Source organism: Apodemus sylvaticus, chromosome 17 (genome assembly GCF_947179515.1).
Source record: "Apodemus sylvaticus chromosome 17, mApoSyl1.1, whole genome shotgun sequence".
NCBI lineage: Eukaryota > Metazoa > Chordata > Mammalia > Rodentia > Muridae > Apodemus > Apodemus sylvaticus.
The window spans coordinates 3,642,671-3,663,742 of record NC_067488.1 but is presented as its reverse complement, the minus strand read 5'-3'; the positions used below and the strand labels follow the sequence as shown (position 1 = coordinate 3,663,742).

The 21,072-nt window shown below is 36.7% G+C and overlaps 1 protein-coding gene across 5 annotated transcripts in view; it reads right to left on the bottom strand.

The window, feature by feature from the left end:
- The window catches only part of Vps13b (vacuolar protein sorting 13 homolog B), a 564,131-nt gene that overhangs the window by 188,484 nt on the left and 354,575 nt on the right, over positions 1-21,072 (bottom strand). For all 5 annotated transcript variants that reach the window (XM_052160919.1, XM_052160921.1, XM_052160920.1 and 2 more), the window contains one exon: positions 11,311-12,001. In XM_052160919.1, the coding sequence (XP_052016879.1) occupies positions 11,311-12,001 (691 nt within the window). The remainder of the gene's footprint in view (positions 1-11,310; positions 12,002-21,072) is intronic.

Genomic DNA, 21,072 nt, shown 5'->3' with positions numbered 1-21,072 from the left:
TTCACGTGTGCCATTAAGCTGCTAGTGTATGCTCTCTCCTGTTTCTTTTTGGAGGCACTCAGGGCTATGAGTTTTCCTCTTAGCACTGCTTTCATTGTGTCCAATAGATTTGGGTATGTTGTGCCTTCATTTTCATTAAATTCTAAAAAGTCTCTGATTTCTTTCTTTATTTCTTCCTTGACCAAGGTATCATTGAGTAGAGTATTGTTCAGCCTCCATGTGTATGTGGGCTTTCTGTTGTTTTTGTTGCTATTGAAGAGCACTCTTACCCCATAGTGATCTGATAGGAGGCATGGGATTAGTTCGATCGTCTTATATTTGTTGAGGTCTGTCTTGTGACCAATTATATGGTCGATTTTGGAGAAAGTACCATGAGGTGCTTAGAAAAAGGTATATTCTTTTGCTTTAGGGTGAAATGTTCTATAAATATCAGTCAAATCCAATCGTTCCAAAGCTTCAATTAGTTTTACTGTGTCCCTGTTTAGTTTCTGTTTTTTGTGATCGGTCCATTGATAGTGGAGTGTTGAAGTCACCCACAATTATTGTGTTAGGTGCAATGTGTGCTTTGAGCTTTAGTAAAGTTTCTTTTATGAATGAGGGTACCCTTGCATTTGGCACATAAATGTTCAGAATTGAGAGTTCTTCTTGGTGTATTTTTCCTTTGACCAGCAAGAAGTGTCCTTCCATGTCTCTTGTGATGACTTTAGGTTGAAAGTCAATTCTATCTGATGTTAGAGTGGCTACTCCGGCTTGTTTCCTAAGACCATTGGCTTGTAAAATTGTCTTCCAGCCTTTTACTCTAAGGTAGTTTTTGTCTTTGACACTGAGGTGTGTTTCCTGTATACAGCAAAATGTAGGGTCCTGTTTCCTTATCCAGTTTGTTAGTCTATGTCTTTTTATTGGAGGAATTGAGTCCATTGATGTTAAGAGATATTAAGGAATAGTGATTATTACTTTCTGTCATTTTTGATGTTATTTTTATATTTGAGTGGTTATCTTCTTTTGGGTTCGATGGAAGAAGGTTACTATCTTGTTTTTTCTAGAGTGTAGTTTCCCTCCTTGTATTGGAGTTTTCCTCCTATTATTCTTTGTAGGGCTGGGTTTGTGGAAAGATATTGTGTAAATTTGGTTTTGTCATGGAATATCTTGGTTTCTCCATCTGTGGTGATGGAGAGTTTTGCTGGGTATAGTAGTCTTGGCTGACATTTGTGCTCTCTTAGAGTCTGCATGAGATCTGCCCAGGATCTTCTAGCTTTCATGGTCTCTGGTGAGAAGTCTGGTGTGATTCTGATAGGTCTTCCTTTATATGTTACTTGGCCTTTTTCTCTTACTGCCTTTAATATTCTTTCTTTGTTTAGTACATTTGGGGTTTTGATTATTATGTGATGGGAAGTATTTCTGCTCAGGTCCAGTCTGTTTGGAGTTCTGATGGCTTCTTGTCTTAATCTTCACAAAGTGAAGGCTGATCTTCACTTTGTTGAGAGAGGCATGGCAGAGTCCTTCTCCTGCTGTTCCTGCTGGCCCTGGTCACTCCTGCCAACTGGTTACAATTCAGAGGAGGCCTGGCTGTTTCTGCTGGGTTGCACCACCACTGCTGATTTGTGTTTGCTATCCTGGCTCTACTTCTAAACAGGAAACCTTGTGGTTTCTTCTGGCTCAACCTGCCATTGTGGATTTGTGAGTGGATGGTGCTGCCACTGATGACTCCTGTGAACTGAACTGCTGATTTCCTGACAGTGCAGACTGGATTCACTCCAAAGAACTATTTCTAAACAGGTTCACATCCCCCATGTCCTAATAACCTTCCTTTTCCATTGCCTCTGGTAGGTGGTGGCTAGAAGGGAGGTTGAAGCATTTAAGAGCTATCATTAAAAGTAGGTTTTGAAATCTAAGCCAACACTTGGTTCTTACATTTAGAACTGAATCTTCCACATCTTGCTGGAACAAAGTTGGTTCTTTCTACTTAATGACATTCAGCAGAGGACAGTGTATGTAATGACAACTCAATGCATTTCTCTCTCAGCAGAGAATAGTGTATATAATGACACATTATTACAACTTCATTCTAACTGTAAAGCAAAGAGGTCTGTTTTAAGCATAGAGGTCTGCAACATTAAAATGTACAAAAGTATACAGAATAGATATTACCATATCATTTTTATAGGTAAAGGAACTTAAATAATGAATTTCTTTTGACTTTCATTTTGCCTGGCTTTGCTCTTTTTAAATATTTTTTCTATTTGGCTGTTATTATGCTAAATTATAGCATGAGCTATATTTTATAGGACAGCATTTGAGTAAAACTTTGTGCAATTGAACACTGGTACTTACTCTCCTATTTAGTAAAAGGTAAATTATACATTCAAAGAAGATGAACTTCATTCTAGCTGTGAAGCAAAGAGGTCTGTTTTAAGCCAAGAGGTCTGCAACATTAAAATGTACAAAAGTATATACAATAGATATTACTGTATCCTTTTTATACGTAAAGGAACTTAAATAATCAAAAATCTAACTGCTGTGTGAAAGAGCCTGAGCAACAGATTAAAAGTCAAGTTTTGTGATTTTCTTTTCAATATCTTTTATCATATATAACTAACTCTCCTCAATGGTTAGGTCATGAGAAACATAAACTTTTCACTATCTTTCTATCCAAGGGATGCATTTAAGCGATTGACTTATTTGCCAAAGTGTGTGAACCAGTGTCTGCATGTTACAGACCAGCAAGAAATCTTCCTAGAAGCTAAATTTTCAGATCAGTGTTCAAGTTGCAATACTTATGACACTAAAGTCACAAGTTAATTTTAAGCCTTTCTAGGGACATTAACAAACTTATATTCTAAAGACGCATGTAATTCAATCCTTTTCATAAAGCCATAATGCCCCAATGAAATCACGATATGATTTATGAGGTGTAAGAAATGAGTTTAAGAGTTTTCAACTGTTGGTTTACTCAAATGTCTCTGGCATATTTTCTGTAGTCCTATTGAAACTGTGATCCAGCCAACTGATGCAACATTCCATGTTGCACAATAGTTTTAACAGCACTGAAACAAATGAATATTTTTAAGCCAATTACAGTTACTATTTTGAATAGACTTAAAAGTAATAACAAAAATAATAAAAGCAGCCACAACAGCATTAACAATGAACTGAGGATTGTATGTGCACCTTGTCTGCTCCTCCTGACAACCCCAAGAAACAGTTACATGTCATATCCCCCCATGTCATAGATAGAGAAACTAAAGCTTAGAGAGATTAACAATTTACTTACAGCCATACACAGCTAAAGAGCAGAGTGGGGATTAGAACTCAGTACTGATTATCTCTAATTCTAGTGATCCTACGGGGCTCCAGTCAATGTTTGTCTCTTAGAGGACCTTACCTAACATTTACAGCACTTTAATACAGAAAAATATCCAATACTATATACATTGTGTCTGTGACATTACCATCCCACAAAGTGTTAACACACTCTGCTTTTACTCAGTATACTTTCCAATAAGCTTTACATTTTCTATTTTAATCTAACTGATAACTTAAAAAGTTATTATCAGTACAGAAATTCTGAGAGGGCGGAGGAACTGCTTTCATTTGGCTTGTTATGTCTTAGTACATATTACTAAGAAACAAGATCCTGGCCTGACTGTGCACTGAGGAAGTACAGGGCTGTATAATTCCCTTAGAATGGCTGAACTCATTCCCAAGGGACCAGATGGCACACTTGTTTCTTCAAAACCAAAAAACAAAATCCCTAAACAAATAAGGAGAATGATATTTTGAAGTTGCCTTAGGGTACATAGTCAAGTTATGAGGCAATTTAAAACCTGGACTTCATTATCTTAAACAAAACAAATATCACTTAAAATATTTATAAACACAACTAATATGATTATGTTGAAAACAACTACATACATCTTTATTTAAATGAAAATTGCCAATACTACAGCTGCTACAAATAAAGGTATTGGCAGAGACCTCATTTCTACTAGAGATTGTTCCAGGTAGGAAGAGCATGAAAAAGGTTCTCAATATATAATTTTAATAATTAAAATCTTTAAAAACACAACTTACAAATATATTATTTACTTGGACTATATTGAAAATTAATTGAAGTTTATTATTATTATCAAAAATGAACAAGCTAATAAGTCAGTCTTTAAATATAACATTTCAATTTTTTGACAAAGGAAATAAAAATATACTGTTGCATATATTTAATGATATAGTTAGTATAATTTGGGATCACTAAGTGCAAATTAGAAATTATACTTTATTAGGAACATGATTAATATGGTGTTACAATTTATATCTAACTTTAAGTTTATAAATTAGATGTGCTTAAGTAATAGATTTTACTTGCCAACTATTCTGGTAAGAATCTAACAAATTTCATATTTTATGTATATGCATATATGCATGTAAGTACATATGTACATTATACATACGTATACATATATATGTCTGTATGTAAATATGTATGTCATACATCCTGTGGAAGGTAGACTGGCAATGAGGACGGTTTCACAGTGCTTCCTTTTCCACATAAATCTGCATGAAAACAAACTCTAAGGAACTAGAGAAACCATTACTACTGCCTCTGAATATTTGGGCAGCAACTGTAGTGTGGCACTGAGAATCTAGGCTGATGCTGACAGTTCCCCAGGAGAATTGATTCATTAGCAACTCAATCGACACATGCTCGGAGAAGTGAAGACAGTATTTTGTGATTTCTGCAGGAAATCACATAGTAAGGTTTTCAGAACACAGGGCCCTAGCTACTGGACTGCAAATTATTATTTTAAAACTACAGAATTTCTAGTGCCATTCTATCTAATTCACATCCTATTCATAACTGTAATCTCTCTCTCTCTCTCTCTCTCTCTCTCTCTCTCTCAATGAATATGATCAACACAAATGAGGAAGGGTGCCAAGCTCACAGATACAACTCACCGAGGGGTGAGTTCCTGAGTTTGTTCTGTCTTTGTTTTTGTTCTTTTTCTTATAACTTTGAGAGTGAGCCTTGAGCTGCCTGCAGAGCTGGGAAGGAGATAATCAAAACCACAACAGAAACTCTGGGGAATTAAGGCCCTTATGCTTTCAGGAACAGGGAAGGGAAGCCTTGTAGCCTTTTCTCTTTCTTTTCTTAGCTTTGTGCTCAGAGCCAGTGTATCTGTGTGTGTATCTGCATGTACACATGTGTGTACATGTGTATAGAGAAAGTTGGTGGCTGTGCTATCATGACAGTGACAAAGGCATTTAAGAGTGTAAGTAGCTATTACAATTATATTTCATAAGGCCAAGGTAATACACTCAAAATGGATAGAAATACACAAGTTTCAAATGGAAACAAAAACTGAAAAAGTCAATAAAAACTCTGATAGTAAGGGTGTAAACAAACAAAAAAAATGGCTCCAAGTCCTCACATATAATAGCAACAAACAAACAAAAAAAAAACAATTGATAGCATTAAGAGGCCCCATAGAACCTAAAAGTGAATAAATTCAAAGAAATCAAGTTCAAACACATGATAATCATATAGAAGAAATAAGATCTAGAGAACAGTTATAGAAAAACGATTTATTACATATGTAGAAAACATGACTACAATAAGCACAGAGTTTCTTCCTCCTTCCCCTTCTTCTACTTCTTCTTTGGTTTCTCTATGTAGCACTGGCTATTTTGTTACTCCACTCTGTAGAGTAGGCTGGCCTCAAACTGAGTCATCTGCCTCTGCCTACCAAGTGCTGTGATTAAAGGCATATACCACCATGCTCACCCAGACTTCTTCTTAGAACCCATAACGTGCTGAAGGGAAGCTGAACTACCACTAATAAAAGTAAGCAGTCCTCTGTATCCAGCCACTTGGTAGAGCTTTTCTACACTGTCTCTCGAGAAGCATGAGCTCAGGTTTTACTGAGGTCACTGAAGTGCCTCCTAGCATACCTCAATGTGTGAAGACTTATATTTTCTAAACCTTTATCAGTTATACGCAGTACAGTTAATAAACAAAGCGAAATGCTTGGGGGCAGAAACTGGGTCTCCCTTATAATGGGTTCCCAAGCATCTGCATTTGATTGATAAACGGCAGGAATTCATGAATGAGTGACTATCCTAAGACCATAGTGTGAGTATAAAATAAAAGCACATAAGAAGGGAAAGAACATCTAAGGCATTAAGGGGACTTGACTACATAAACAGGAAGGTAAACAATTATAAATATTACACTTATATATTTAATAGAGTTATTCTAAGATAACAGCACATTCTATAAATGTTCAACAGATTATTAGTATTTGAGTTCAAAGTCTTCATAATGATGACTTTAATATGTCACCCGAGTGAAGCCTTTATACCTAACATTAGCTTTCATTTCTAGAATCCCCAGAGCCAGGCTGTAGCAAGGAGTCATATGAAGGACTAAGTCACTTACATCACTTAATGTGATAAGTCTGAACTCTAGAATCCTATTGTCTAAGACAAACCGCTAGGTACCTTGGCATGAATTACCTTTTTGAATCACAAAATAATGAATAAAATAAATAAATGTCACATTATGAGTTTGCTGCATACGGGAAACACACCTCAGTGTTAAAAATAGACACTACCTCAGAATAAAGTACTAAGAAAACAATTTTCCAAGCAAATGGACCCAAGAAACAAGCTGGAGTAGCTATTCTAATAATGAATAAAACCAACATTCAAACAAAATTATCAAAAAAAACTAAGGAAAGGCACTTTAAACTCATGAAAGGAGAAATCTACCAAGAAGAATTCTCATTTCTGAACATCTATGCTCCAAATGCAAGGGCACCCACACTCATAAAGAAACTTTACTAAAGCTCAAAGCACATATTGCACTTCACACAATAACAGTGGAAGACTTAAACACCCCACTCTCAGCAATGGACAGATCATGGAAACACAAACTAAAGAGAGACACAAAGAAACTAACAGAAGTTATATATCAAATGGACTTAACACATATCTATAGAACATTTCATCCTAAAACGAAAGAGTATACCTTCTTCTCAGTACCTCATGGTACCTTCTCCAAAATTGACCATATAATCAGTCATGAAAGAGGCCTCAACAGATACAAGAAGAGTGAAATAATCCCATGCATACTACCAGATCACCACAGACTAAGGCAATAAAAACAGAAAATACACATACACATGGAAGCTGAACAATACTCTACTCAATGATAATTTGGTCAATGAAGACATAAAGAAATTAAAGACTTTTTAGAATTTAATGAAAATGAAGGCACAACATACCCAAACTTATGGGACACAATGAAAGCAGTGTTAAGAGGAAAACTCAACTCTGAGTGCCTCCAAAAAGAAACTGAAAAAAGCATACAGTAGCAGCTTAACAGCACAGCTGAACAGTAGATTCAAGTAGGAACAAAAAGAACTATATAAAGATCAACCAAACCAGGAGCTGTTTGAGAAAATCAACAAGATAGATAAACCCTTAGCCAGACTAACCAGAGGGCACAGAGACAGTATCCAAATTAACAAAATCAGAAATGAAAAGGGAGACATAACAACATAAACTGAGGAAATTAAAAAAAAAAATCAGATCCTACTATAAAAGCCTAAACTCAACACAACTGGAAAATCTGGATGAAATGGACAATTTTCTAGATAGATAACAAAGATAAATCAGGATTAGATAAACCATCTAAACAGTCCCATAACTGCCTAAAGAAATAGAAGCAGATATTAAAACTAAGGACCAGATGGTTTTAGTGCAGAATTCTATCAGACCTTCAAAGAAGACCTAATACTAACACTCTTCAAACTATTCCACAAAATAGGAACAGAAGGAACACTACCCAATTCATTCTATGAAGCCACAGATATACTGCCTATTCTTCCTTGGAGATGGAACAGTTTCTGTCTAATCAGGAGCTTGAAACAATTTCCTTTCATAGAGGACTTCATAAGAAATTTTTCTCTACTTCTATCATGTTTAATGCTCCAAAGAGATTTTAAAAACTGAAAAATAAAAAAAATAAAAGAAATAAAAAAGAAAGATACATGTTTCTTTTTTCATTTTTAACTTTTGTTGCTTTTCAATTTCCTTTTAAACTTTCTTAGGTTACCTTCTTTTTTACTTTTTATTTTTATTTGTTTATTGGTTTGTTTGTTTATTTATTTATTTATCTTCATTTTGACCACCCATTTTATTCTTCCAGGTTAGAGATAAAAAGGAGTGCTTGACATTAGGACTCAAAAACAGAACTAGCTCGTCCCATCTTATTCTTCTCTCCCATTCCATCCATATGAACTTTAGCATAATAGCCACGCACATTTTTCTTATGTATAAAATTACTGTCACAGACATTGCACAGACTAGTGTAAATGGAACAGTTTTCTCCTTGGGATAAAGCAAAGCACTACATAAACTATTTGGATAATTAAACTGGTAATAGGAGTTGACCACTTCATCCAAGTGGACCTTGAAAACAAATGTCCCAAGTCCAGTTTTAGAGGGCAACTTCATTAATATATAATAAAAAATATTTAAAACATTGAGAAAAATAATTAGTGTTTTTTAGGGTATTAAAGAAAATTCACATCTTCAAAAGTCAACAATAGTTTTATATTGGTAGATGTTAGCCTTCAGCTTTTGATGTCTTGGTGACTTCCTGTTAAGGCAGTATAGATTAACTAGGAATTACAGTGAAAGCAGTGATAGGGTACATTTATTCAGGCTTACTCCTTCCTAGACTCCATGCTAGGAATTATTAGCATTAGGTCCTTAGAATTATTCAATAATTATTTCATCACGATTGGTTTATCAGATAATTCTACATCCTGTAATAGTGCCAGAATGTGAAGCCAGGTTTGTCATACAGCGAAGATATGCTATTTTATATAGTCACGTCACTGGACACATTTAATGACAAATGCACCAGTTAAAACTCTAAAAGGAACCATTTGTACAATCTGAGCAGAGGGAAGTCTGCTGGAGACGGGGGTTTCTTCACACTTCTCTCCTCAGGGCACCTAAAGGTACCAGGAAGTCTAGACTTGGCTTGTGAACTTTAGCTATGTCCTAATACAGCTATGTCTTAGGGAACGTACTTCTTTAAGCCTTATTGTCTTAGTTTTTCCAACTGTAATATGAAACAGGGCTTCCATTACCGAGTTATTTGATTATCAGGGTAAAAATAAAAGAATGTATTTTAAATAGTATAATTCTTCGCCGTGTGACCTAGTGACAGTTACAGGGTTTTTTTGTTTTTTGTTTTTTTAACTTGCATTTTTGGTTTTCTAACACATTTCCTCAAAGTGCTAAACTAATTTCTAAGAAATATTATTGTGTAAAGCATATACTATACTGGTAACACTTGGTTATAACCAAGAACTGCTATATTTGGATCATATAAGGGTTTTAGTAGATCCCCAAGAAAGGTACCCACAGGATATTTATGCAGGAAAATTTCCTTAGAAGTTTACTCCACTCTAACACAGACCCATGACTTCCCATTAGCTTTGTCTGCTGAAACTGGGTTGGTTTCACAATCCACCCTCACCCTACACAAGAAAGATCTTGTTTTTTTTCCTTATTCTTTTATCCTAAGAAGATACTATGATCTTATTTTGAGCTCTTATAACCTTGCTGAATACACATGTAGACAAAAGGACATAGACATATGAGTTATGAGTATACTTGTGAAACAGATTATGGCAAATCTATTTCTATATATTTGAAAAATATTAGCATCAGCATCAGTTCTCATCTGTACACCTTAGCTCTGCCATCAGTGCCCTGAGATATGTTTATATATATTTACATACCCATATATATGTATATATGTACATATATGTGTGTGTGTGTGTGTGTGTGTGTGTGTGTGTGTGTGTGTGTGTATCGTTACCTCTTAGCAGAGCCATTATAGACACCTACTACCTACATTAGAGATTATAGCTAAGTGACCTTAAGGAAGTTCTGGGAAGCAAGATTTACTCTTCCAATTTCATACAAAGTTCCAACCAATGCTAATCAGAACATAAAAAGGCATTAGTTAAGTAGGCAGAAATCCTCAAATCATGTAACAAGTTCTACTAACTCAGCACTAGCAACATTTCCAGTGTCTTGAAGTACCTGTTATATCACAGGCACTCGGGAATGGCAATGTCTGAAGAGGAAGGCAATAGTTGCAGGTAATGTTAACAAACGGTTCTCACAATAGTAGAACTGTCTGATAGCATTTGCCAACATCCATGGTATAAATACTCACATGGCTGGTTTAAACTGCCAGTGGTTTAAATGCTCCTTACAGTGACTACTTTTAGGAGTCTAGTATGAGCTGCCAGCTCAAGACTCTGAAGGGAGGGCTTTCCAGAGAGTTACCTGAGAAGGGAACCTCTACTTTGAATAGTAGAGGTACCACCCCAGAGACTAGGGTGCGTTTCAAATAAACACAGAAAGGGGAAAGGGAAAAATAAAAAGTGGGAATAAAGAAGTGCCTGCCACCTTGTGTAGGCCATGCTGGCACTGTCATGATGAACTGTGTGGATCCTGTCAAACCATGAGCCGAAAAGTCTTCCTGCCCTCAAGTTGCTTTTGTGGTATTAATACAAACATAATAAGAAAATAATTCATTCAAAGGGTATGCCAAGGACTTTAACCAGACTGACTTTCAGATCAGACTAGCTTCCAAATGCCTCACTGCTGGCTTCCATCCATTAGGTGGGACAGCAACATGTCTCCTCACAACAAGCTTGTTAGGTTCCTCTTCAAGTCTTGAACAGGAGACCCTGCAACCTGCATGCCAGTGTTTGCTGCCAAATCTCTAATTTGGAAAGGGGACGGGTGCTTTGATTTGTTTTTTAACAAAAGTATAAATGTCTTTAAAGTACTGTACTTTGATAATCTTTCTTGATTGGATATAAATTTTAGTGAGATGAATAGATGAACACTACAATAAGCTTCTTGTACTATTTTTTGAACAAGTACACTGCTGTGAATAGGCTACCTATGGGCCATTACTACTAATAGCCATGGTTCCTATACATTACAAACTGAACTTTATCTACAGCTGAGAAAGAGCCTTCTTCACACAACTACTAAGGAAAAAGGTTGTTCAGAGGCATGGTGAGAATACTAAGGTTAAATGTTGATATATTTTCCCCAACATTTTCTTAAAATCAATTCAGTTACAGGCATGTACTTACCATACTCTGTAGAGAACAGAAGGTGTGTCTGGTCTGTTGGATGTTTTTCATTTGCTAAAATCTTGAAACTGGAAATAAAAACTTAATACTATACTCAAATATATTTGAAGGCTCTTACCTGTACATTTGTAGTCAGAGGCTACGCCTTTAAGCATAGCATCAAAGATGGATATTTCCATCCTCTGTTTCCTGTGGTGACAACTCAGAAGCAAGGAAGGTTGGGATACAATTAAATGGAGAAACAGGTCTAGCTCTAAGTCACCAGTTCCTCTTCGGCCAGGCTGCCGAACAACAGTGACTCCAAGAGCTTGTCTGGCAGATGACCGTATGGATGCATGGAGGCTTTCAAGGGAGAGAGCCCTTACTTTCTTCCCTGAAGAAAAACAAGTGCTACTGTTTAAGGGGTCTTCAGCAGTCACCATGGAAACGCAGGCCTGGTTAGGCTTAGCTATATCAGAATCAACTTCTGCAAGATTTAAGGAACTCTTGCCTGTTTTTCCATCTTCATTCTGGTGTTCTGGTAATTTGAATTTGGGCAAGGCCACCGAGGAATAAGTCATTAGGGAGATCCTACTTGCAGTAATAAATATGTCAAAGGGAATAAAATTAAGATTTTTCACAATTGATGACTGGTGAGAGGGATGGGCAATGCGGTGCTGACTGGCACCACTGCACTGCTCTATTTGTACAATGCGAATTTTAACACTGTCACTGCCAATGCCGCTGTCCTGAGCACCACTGCATCGGGAGGAGGTTTCAGCTTTGCCTCCGTCAAATGTATCTACTCTCTTCTGTTCTTGTTTAGAGATCTGTAGGAAAAAAATGAAGTAAATATGTCAAAGCAGTTATGCATCGTGTCACTACAAGAACAATGTTATATAAACATGCTGTTTAAAGGAACTTAAAATGAATTTAGTATAACTTAAAGCCATTATCACACAAACTAAATGGATGTCCATTTTTTAAAAAACATGTCCTCATGATCCACTTTTTTGGGGGGGGCGTGTCTTCCTATTCAAGATTTGAAGAAGAACCTAGCAAACCTTAGCCTGGGCTAGCCTAAGACTCTTATGTTTTCCAGATTGGTCTGAAATTCACAGCAATCCTTATGGCTCAGTCTCCCAACAGCTGAGATTCCACACCTGACACCATGCCTAGAAATTCTTGAGAACAAATTATCAAATGTGCATTTCCTTCATTAAAATGTACTTTAGAGTGTCAATATTAAAAATCAGTCATTAATGGTCACTTGCTCTCAAGGTAACAACTTAAGTTTTAGAGTTCTGTGTCATCCTGTCAAAATTACAAATATACCTCCAAATACATTGCCAACTAGTAATGTAATTAAGTCCTTAAGGAATCCATGTTTGTTGACTGTATTTTGGGACATTACAAACTGTTTTTTTTCCCCATAGTTTAAGTGAATTTGTTGGTTGTGTTCCATGACAAAGCCCAACCAAGAGTTCTCGCTTCCTAAGCTATTTCTTTCCATCAAAACACACAGTTTTCATGCATGCAGAATTTGTTTCAGGTTTACAGATTTATGTTTAAAGTCTTATCTCTTCTAGCACAAGCATATTAAATATTCTTATGGGCTGTTAACATGAGTGCACACAGCCCCCATCCCCTAGAGAAATATGGTAAGGAAAGTGAGCGTACAGTGTGAATGGAGAAACACACTCAGGCTCCAGCACGTGACTCTCAAGTCCTGAGATGTCAGTACATGGCGGGGCAAGTGGCAGCTCTCTGCTCAGCATGCATGGGTTACTGAATACAACTCCTATGGTAGATAATTTTGTTCACTACTGACCAGAATACAAAGACCAAGAGATAGAAGACTAGCTCTCAATAGGAAAAAAAAAAAAGCCAAAAATTTTTCAGTATTGCAAACCAATCCTCAAATGTGAACTCTAGTAAAAAGTCTGATTTGCTATTTTTGTAAGCATGCAAATCATTTTAGCACCACAATAAGGTAGCTATTGGGACATATTTGAAAATCTAAGTTTGTCTCCATCTCACTGTGGATATATCCGTCTTGTTGAGGAAGATCTGGCCCACTGTTAGGACTAATTCATGATTCACTGTATGTGTTGGGCCCTAAGCATCACCAAATTCACCATTCATCTGAAAAAAACACAAAGTTCACAATGTAATCAATTCGAGGCTAACGTTTTGCAGGTCCTATGTGCTGGGGGAGAGAGTGCATTGTGCATCTCTGGGCAGCACAGCTGCATCAGTCCCTTCACTCCTTACCTAACTTATTTAAAATGGACAATAAAAGTTTTCTTTAATTAGCTACTGGTGTGCATTAACATGATCATGATTAAACCATAAAAACCAACTGTACATAACTCTGGTCCCCTATTCCATATGTTTTGAATTATTCTGTTTGAAAATGTACTTTGCGTCCCTTTTAAAAGTTCGACCTTCTGCTTTCAGAGAATTAAATGCATATTACTGTAGTGAAGAAGATAATGTTTCAGACCTCCAGGCATATATTAAACACACTGGCAGCACTTGAGACAAAATGCTTTACTTATTAGATACTTCCTATTCTAAACAGTGTCATCAAAGGCTAAAAACAAAATCCATATAAAAGCTGCACAATGCTTCCACACAGAACCTGTGCCAAAATCCCTGTACTTTCCAACTAATGAGGAAAGGATGTGTACTCTTAACATATGAATGTAAGATTTTCCAAGCATTCACTTTAGGAAACAAGACTATTGATTCCATATGGGTTATGTTAAATGAAACTGTATTGGTAAAATAACCTTTAAGATATCTGGCATGATAACAATAATTAAACAATATTCCAAAGACTAAAACAAAAGGGAATTTGGTCCCCCAATGGCTAATTAAAATAAAATGAAAAAACATAGCATGCCATCCATCAAGATAAATTGTTATTGTTTAAGAACTTTTAAAATACTGTTAAAATATACTTTTAGATAAAATCTGAAAGAGATGGGAAAATATTTGTGGCTTAAAAATGGATAGTTTGGTGGAAAAAAAAAAGTATAGGACTCTGAAATTTTACGTGGAGATAACAGCTTTAAAGGCATGAGCACAACCAGATGGTACTTAAATCCCAGGAGCTCTACAGTTCTACCATCAGTGGATTTCAATGTAAGATTTCCAATAGCTATGAAAGAATGCCACACTGACAGTTTACTTCTTGGGTGACTGCACCGTATCTCCCTATCCATTCACAGCAATGCATTGCACAGCCAGCCAACACCAGAGACAGGTGCTGAGAGCTGGAGATTAGTGAGAAGACCAGAGCAACTTCTTAATGTAGCATGCTTACTTATTTACCTGCAGTCTGCTGAGCCTCAGTGCCCCAGAAGCAACTGAAACCACACTGGGAAAAGGGACAACATTAAACAATGAAGTACAGTCATTTCTTCCTATTTTAATTAGATGCTTTTCTGTGGCACTTTGGAATAAAAACAAATAAGCTGGATTGAAGCTTCTTGTTAGGTCATATGAACATTTTTATAATCACATTTTAAAATCAGCCCTAGCAGGTGTAGTGGTACATTAATGCTTTCCTGACATCTAGGAGGTGGGGGGCAGAGGCGGGGCTAGGAACATTACCAGTTTGAAGCCAGGATGGAAGATGAGACCCTGTTTCACATAAAAAACCCAAACCCAATCCAACTCAACCACAGCCCAACACACACATACACACCAGCTTGAATACTACAAGTGATGTACACACACACACACACACACACACACACACAAATAATATATGTTCAAATATCTTACAAGAGGAAATGTGTAGAAAGAAAACTCTTGTACACTGGTAAGAACTATATTTTTGCTCTGATGACAATGCGGGGAAATGTAGCTTCCATTCCAACTACACTACAGTTCTACACTCTACAGGAAGCAGAAGCATGTCTACAGACTCAACCAGGTGCAGCTGCACGTGCCTATGTATTTGGTGACTGAGGGCATATGACACAGCACTAATACTTCCTTCAGCAGTCAACAATCAGACTTTGACCTGGATCAAAGTAACTTTTTCCAATTATGAGTTCATTTTCCACATCTTATAAATTATAAAAAAGTGAGTGTAAAACCACAGAATCAAAGTTTCAATCCCATCTGTGTATTACTGTGACATGTATCTTAATTTTATTGCCCTGACTAAAACTCAGCAGTGCTCTCAAACAAGTAAACATCATGTCTGTCTTCCCAAATCAAATACAGTTAAAAGGAGGAGGAGTTGTTAAAGCATACTGAAATTACAAATGAGAGTATTTATAAAGTTGAAAAAAAATCATGTGCTTCCCTATCTAAATATTTATGGAATAGTATGGCATGCTGGAGCTGGAAGAGGTAGTCACTGGACTTAAATACAAAGATCGTCCACATTAGAAACTTTATGTAAATAGCAAATTATATAAAGATTATTAATTTTAACAAGAAACAAGAGTTTATTTTTATACTTATAATTTTTCAGTATTATAGGTCAGAAAAATATTATGGGGAATTGCTATTTCAATTCAGTGATATGGTAGGTTATATTTCAAAAAGCATAGATTAGTTGGACTTTGGTGTAAAAAGCTTCCTTCAATGGTATTTTTTATTTAAAGTAAACTTAAGCTTGTGGTGGTGGTGCATGCTGTAATCACAGCACTTGGAATGTAAAGGCAAGACAAATTCAAAGTTCCAGGCTATCCTTGGTCTTTTTAGCAAGTTCTAGACCAGCCTAAGGACTAAATGAGACATTAACTACAACAAAACTGAAACTTAATAAAGAATCAAGTTATAAACTTGAATATCATAGAGTAGAATAAAACTAACATTTTTAATGCTTTATTTTCTCTAAACCAGATGTTATACAACATCCCACATCAATGACAAGTTTTGTCAACAATGAGGTAAGTATTCAAAAAAGAAGTACAAAGGATACTTATCATGCTGAACAGACTAGTCTCAGTTTTCCCCTGTCAAGAAGTGACCATCCCAGGTCTCTGTAGTATTACTGACCACTTCTGCCTGCTAAGTGTCCATTCACATCCTCACAGTTCATGACACTGTTGCACTAACTACAATATAGAGCTAGCTCAGTCAAGGTTGAGTTTTATTGCAATGTGTGGTCTAATTTAAATTGTAAATTAGGAAAGGGCTGGGCCTAGTGTTAATGGACTATAATTCTTAGATCATTATTTGTGTTTCAAAATGGTAGACCAGAAAGAAAAAAAAGGTGGGGATTAATAACCTGCTCACAGGGGCACAGGTCACTCAATATCTACCTTTTATGCTAGTTTCCCTGACTCATAAGCTTGTACAGCCTAAATGTACCTTCAGGAATCCCTAAGCTCATGAAAATAACAGTAATGAGGAAAGCATTGCATTGCAGGGTCTGAACTCAGGGCCAGGTGTCACTGTTTCTCCAGGTCTGTGTATGTGCGTCTCACATGCATCATGAATCAGAGTAGGTCTGTCATCCTTTATATTGTATTCAGTTTTAAGTTTGACAAGTTTTCATTTTTTAATGAACTTAGGCTTTAAGAAAATGAAACAACACATTCTGCACACCTTAATCCGGGTTTGCATCAGGAACAACCTGGCTTAGAAAGGATCATGATGTTAATTCTTTAAAAGTGGCTACTGTGTGTACAAGGTATATATTCTTTCTGCTGATAAAAATCTAAAGCTCTTTCCACTGATGTCAATGTGGAAACCATTTTGTACCATGGCTGCTTAAAGATCTGCAACAGGATTAAGTCAGCTGCAAGTGCTCATTAGATCAGGCTTTACAACGGTGTCTGAGTTGGAGTCTGTTTCTCATAGACTTCCTCAGAGACTGACTTAGATTGGCTCCTTAGAGTTAGTCTGATTTTACTAGAAACAACTGTATCACATCAGCCACTCTCATAAATTTGCTTTAAGATGGAATCTGCCCTAACCCTGAAGCAGATGAAAGTTTACTGAGCCTATGCACTCTCTGTTGGAGCCAAACAAAAACACACGTTCAGCTTCTGGAGCAACGCACAGGACTGGTTATTAAATATTCCAATGGGCTTCTGCCTTACAACTATGAACTTAAGCAACTGTAGCTGAACTTGAATAAATGTCTACTGATAAAGTATATCTACATTCTTATTTGATTATCAGATGAATCACATAGAATTATTTAAAGAAATTACAGAATTCATGGAAATGAAGCAAAAAAAATAGCATGCTTTAAAACTAATTTCTAATATGCAGACTAAGCTGAGCATATTCACAGTTAATCTTAACTGGTAGCAGGTTATCACTGTCTGACAGAATATAGTTACTTAACAAAATATCAAATTGACTTTTGTTTCTAAATCCACTTTCTTTAAAGTAGCTGAATTCAGGGTTTTGTTATCCTGCTGACATTCCGAAATCCACCAAGTAATTGCAAAACTAAGGCTCATTTGCAAACTTCCCAGGCTACCCTCTAACTTCCTAAAGCAGGTCAAATGCAAACTGAACTAAGGCTAAATGGTCTTCTGTTAGTTACTATTAATACTCTGAAAAATAATACTGGAAAAGTTCTGAAATGAAAAGGAACCAAGAGAACATTTCTAGAACATTATTGCCAATTCCATACCATTAGAAACTGGTCCTGCTTCTCCTTCGTCTCCCTCTGAAAATGAGCACTCTAATCTTCTACACCCTTGGTGGTGGATGTGAAACAGGTAAAAGTTCTAAAAAGAGCTCAACTCAGCTTGATTCAGATCACCAGGAAATTTCACAATGTAGTATACTTTGAGAGTTACAACTTTCAGTCACTTTAAGAATGTAGCTTTCAGCATTGTTATAAAGGTAATGTGAGAATAATGGAAGACAAAGTTGGAAAAGCAGCATCCAGAAAGGCCCTAGGTGACAGATTTAAAGTGTCAACCCTCTTCAATGCCACTCAGGCTCCAAACAGGACCTCATGAGTAGTAAGCCAAGCTCCAGGGCACTCACTCATTCTAGGCTCCACGTCAAACATCTGAGCTAAAGCTGAAGAGTACCCACTGATGAATACTGGGCAGTGTTCATGTGTACCACAATCTGGGAAATGCTGTTCTGCAAGAACTACAGAAACTTTCTAAGCAAACTAATTACAAGACAATACTCAAGAAAAAGTGGTCATTGCATGTAAAGGACAGCAAATGAGAGACTGTGCAGATGGCAGATCATTGCCTATGGGATGAACTACTTACTCTCTGAGACTTCCTCTTTTAAATCCGTCCGTCTCGTCTCTCTCTCTCTCTCTCTCTCTCTCACACACACACACACACACACAGAGAGAGAGAGAGAGAGAGAGAGAGAGAGAGAGAGAGAGAGAGAGAGAGAGTGAGAGAGAGAGATCAGAAGATAGCTTGTAGGAATTACTTCTTTCCTTTTACCACATGAGTTCAGGAGCTTTAACATCATCAAGCAGGAAACCCCTTTATCCACTGAGTAGCTATCTGATCAGCTTAGGGAACTCCCTTATTAAGCCACCACTCACAACTCTTTGATTCAAATTCCCCATTCTGGGTTTTCAAGCTCACCTATCTGCCTCCATGTTACTGTTCATCTTGTCCCCCAGCCTGGATTCCTCTCCCTGGAAAGTTCTTGTCCTCTGTGAAGTCTGTGCTCACTTGGCCCACAGCAGCACGCAGTGATTCTCTTTCCTATAATCCTACAGGACATGCAGTCTCTAGCACTGAGCTGGCATGCAGCACAGAGCACCTTCTACTGCAATTCTCTTCTAAATAGATCACAAGCTTCTGAGATTTAGAAGTATGCTAATACATTTATAAGCGCGGTGCATGAATATGTATACATGATAGGTACCTATAGATGGGTGATTTAAGATGGTAACGATAACCTAATTGGTTCCCTAAGAGTTTCTGAAGCAACAATATCAACACACAGGTAATACTACTGGCTCTTTTCATATATACAATCATATATACCAACTCTGTAAATTATATACTATTTTTCACATTTTAAGATGATAAAATGAGCCTTAAAATGTTATTTGGTCAAAATCATAGAACTAGTAGATAAAGAAGTTAGAATTTGGATATCTACATCCACTCTAGAATTTATTTAAAACACACAACCTATAGTGTCTGTTTCCTAAAAGCTTACACCAATTCATTTTACACCAATTCAAAAACCTTTATACTTTTTTCTTGTTAATGTACATCTATCTATTAAATTGGACCAGGATAGCTTCAAACTCAGATTCACCTGCTCTGCGTATTGTATATTGGGATTAAAAGTGTATACCGCTATTTCTAGAAAACATGACTATTTTTGACTGGCAAATCACAGATGTTTTGATATATACATGTACACATACACACACACACACACACAATATGGTATAATGAGACTGTACTCATTAACATATCTAGTACTTGCTCATCTACAACTCTTTTGTGGTGAGACATTTGAAATTTACTCTCTTGGTTATTTTGAAATATGTATTATTGCTGAACGTAGTTATTCTTTTATGGAACAGATCTCAAAATCTACCCACCTCCAGTCTATTTGAAAGTTTCTACGTTTTAACCTACAACTTGCACTTTTCCCCAAATTCAGCCTCTGGGAACCATCCTGTTACTCATTACTTCTCCAAGGTCCCCATTTTAGATGTAACTTAAAAGTGAAATTATGCAGGACCAGCCTTACTGTGCCTGATTTATTTCAGACAGTAAATGTCTTTTAGATTCATGTATGTGTCACAAAAGGCAAGAATTCTTGTTGGAGTCTGAATAGTATTCAACTGGGAATAAGAATCAATCTCTTTCCCTCCCTCTCTTATCTATATTTCTATCTATATCTTATTTTCTGTACCAGTTCATTTACTCCTTGATAATCTATTGACTCCATATGTTACCTAGAGTGAATGATGTCATGAGCACACAACTACACCTGTCTTTTTTTGTTTGTTTGTTTGGTTGGTTTTTTGTTTTTGTTTTTCGAGACAGGGTTTCTCTGTGTAGCCCTGGATGTCCTGGAACTCATTCTGTAGACCAGGCTGGCCTTGAACTCAGAATTCTACCTGCCTCTGCCTCCCAAGTGCTGGGATTAAAGGTGTGTGCCACCAATGCCCGGCTTCAACTGTCTTTTTGATATTCTGATTTTGATTCCTTTTGGAAATCCTAGAGTGATCACACAAAGGTTCTACCTCAGATCACTGAAGAACTTCTGAATCAGTGGCTATACTCACTTACACTTATGCCAATAAGGCAGAGGAGTTTGCTTTTCTTTTTTTTTCTTTTGGCTTTTTGAGACAGGGTTTTTCTGTGTAGCTCCAGCTGTCCTGGAGACCAGGCTGGTCTGGAACTCAGAATTCTGCCTGCCTCTGCCTCCCAAGTGCTGGGATTAAAGGTGTGAACCACCAATGCCCGGCCAAGTTTGGTTTTCTTTGCATATTTGCCAACACCGGTCACTTTTCATCTAATTTAAAACTATTTGCTCTGAGATCAGTCATATATGTTAATCTATGTAAAGCATATGACTGGGTTTTTAGTACAGCCAGTGTTATGCTAGACATTCCATCACCTTTAAACATCTATTAGTGCTCACCTCACCTGCTATCTCTCCTGCTCTAGTAAAAGTTGATTCTTTTGTTGCTGTACCGTGATTATTTTTTAAGGGCAAGAAATATTCTATAACATGGATGTTACATTTTATTTAATCATTAATTAGCTTGTAGACATGTGTTGCTTTCTATCATGAATAATGGTGCTCTAAATATACACATATGTCTCTGAGTGGACATGATTCCATCTTTCTTGCTTACATATTTAGAAATGGAATGACTGTCCCATCGCAAGTATTTATTCTTTCAAGGAGCTGTCAGTTTTCATTTGTTTCCTGGTGGCCTGTGCCTCTACCTCCT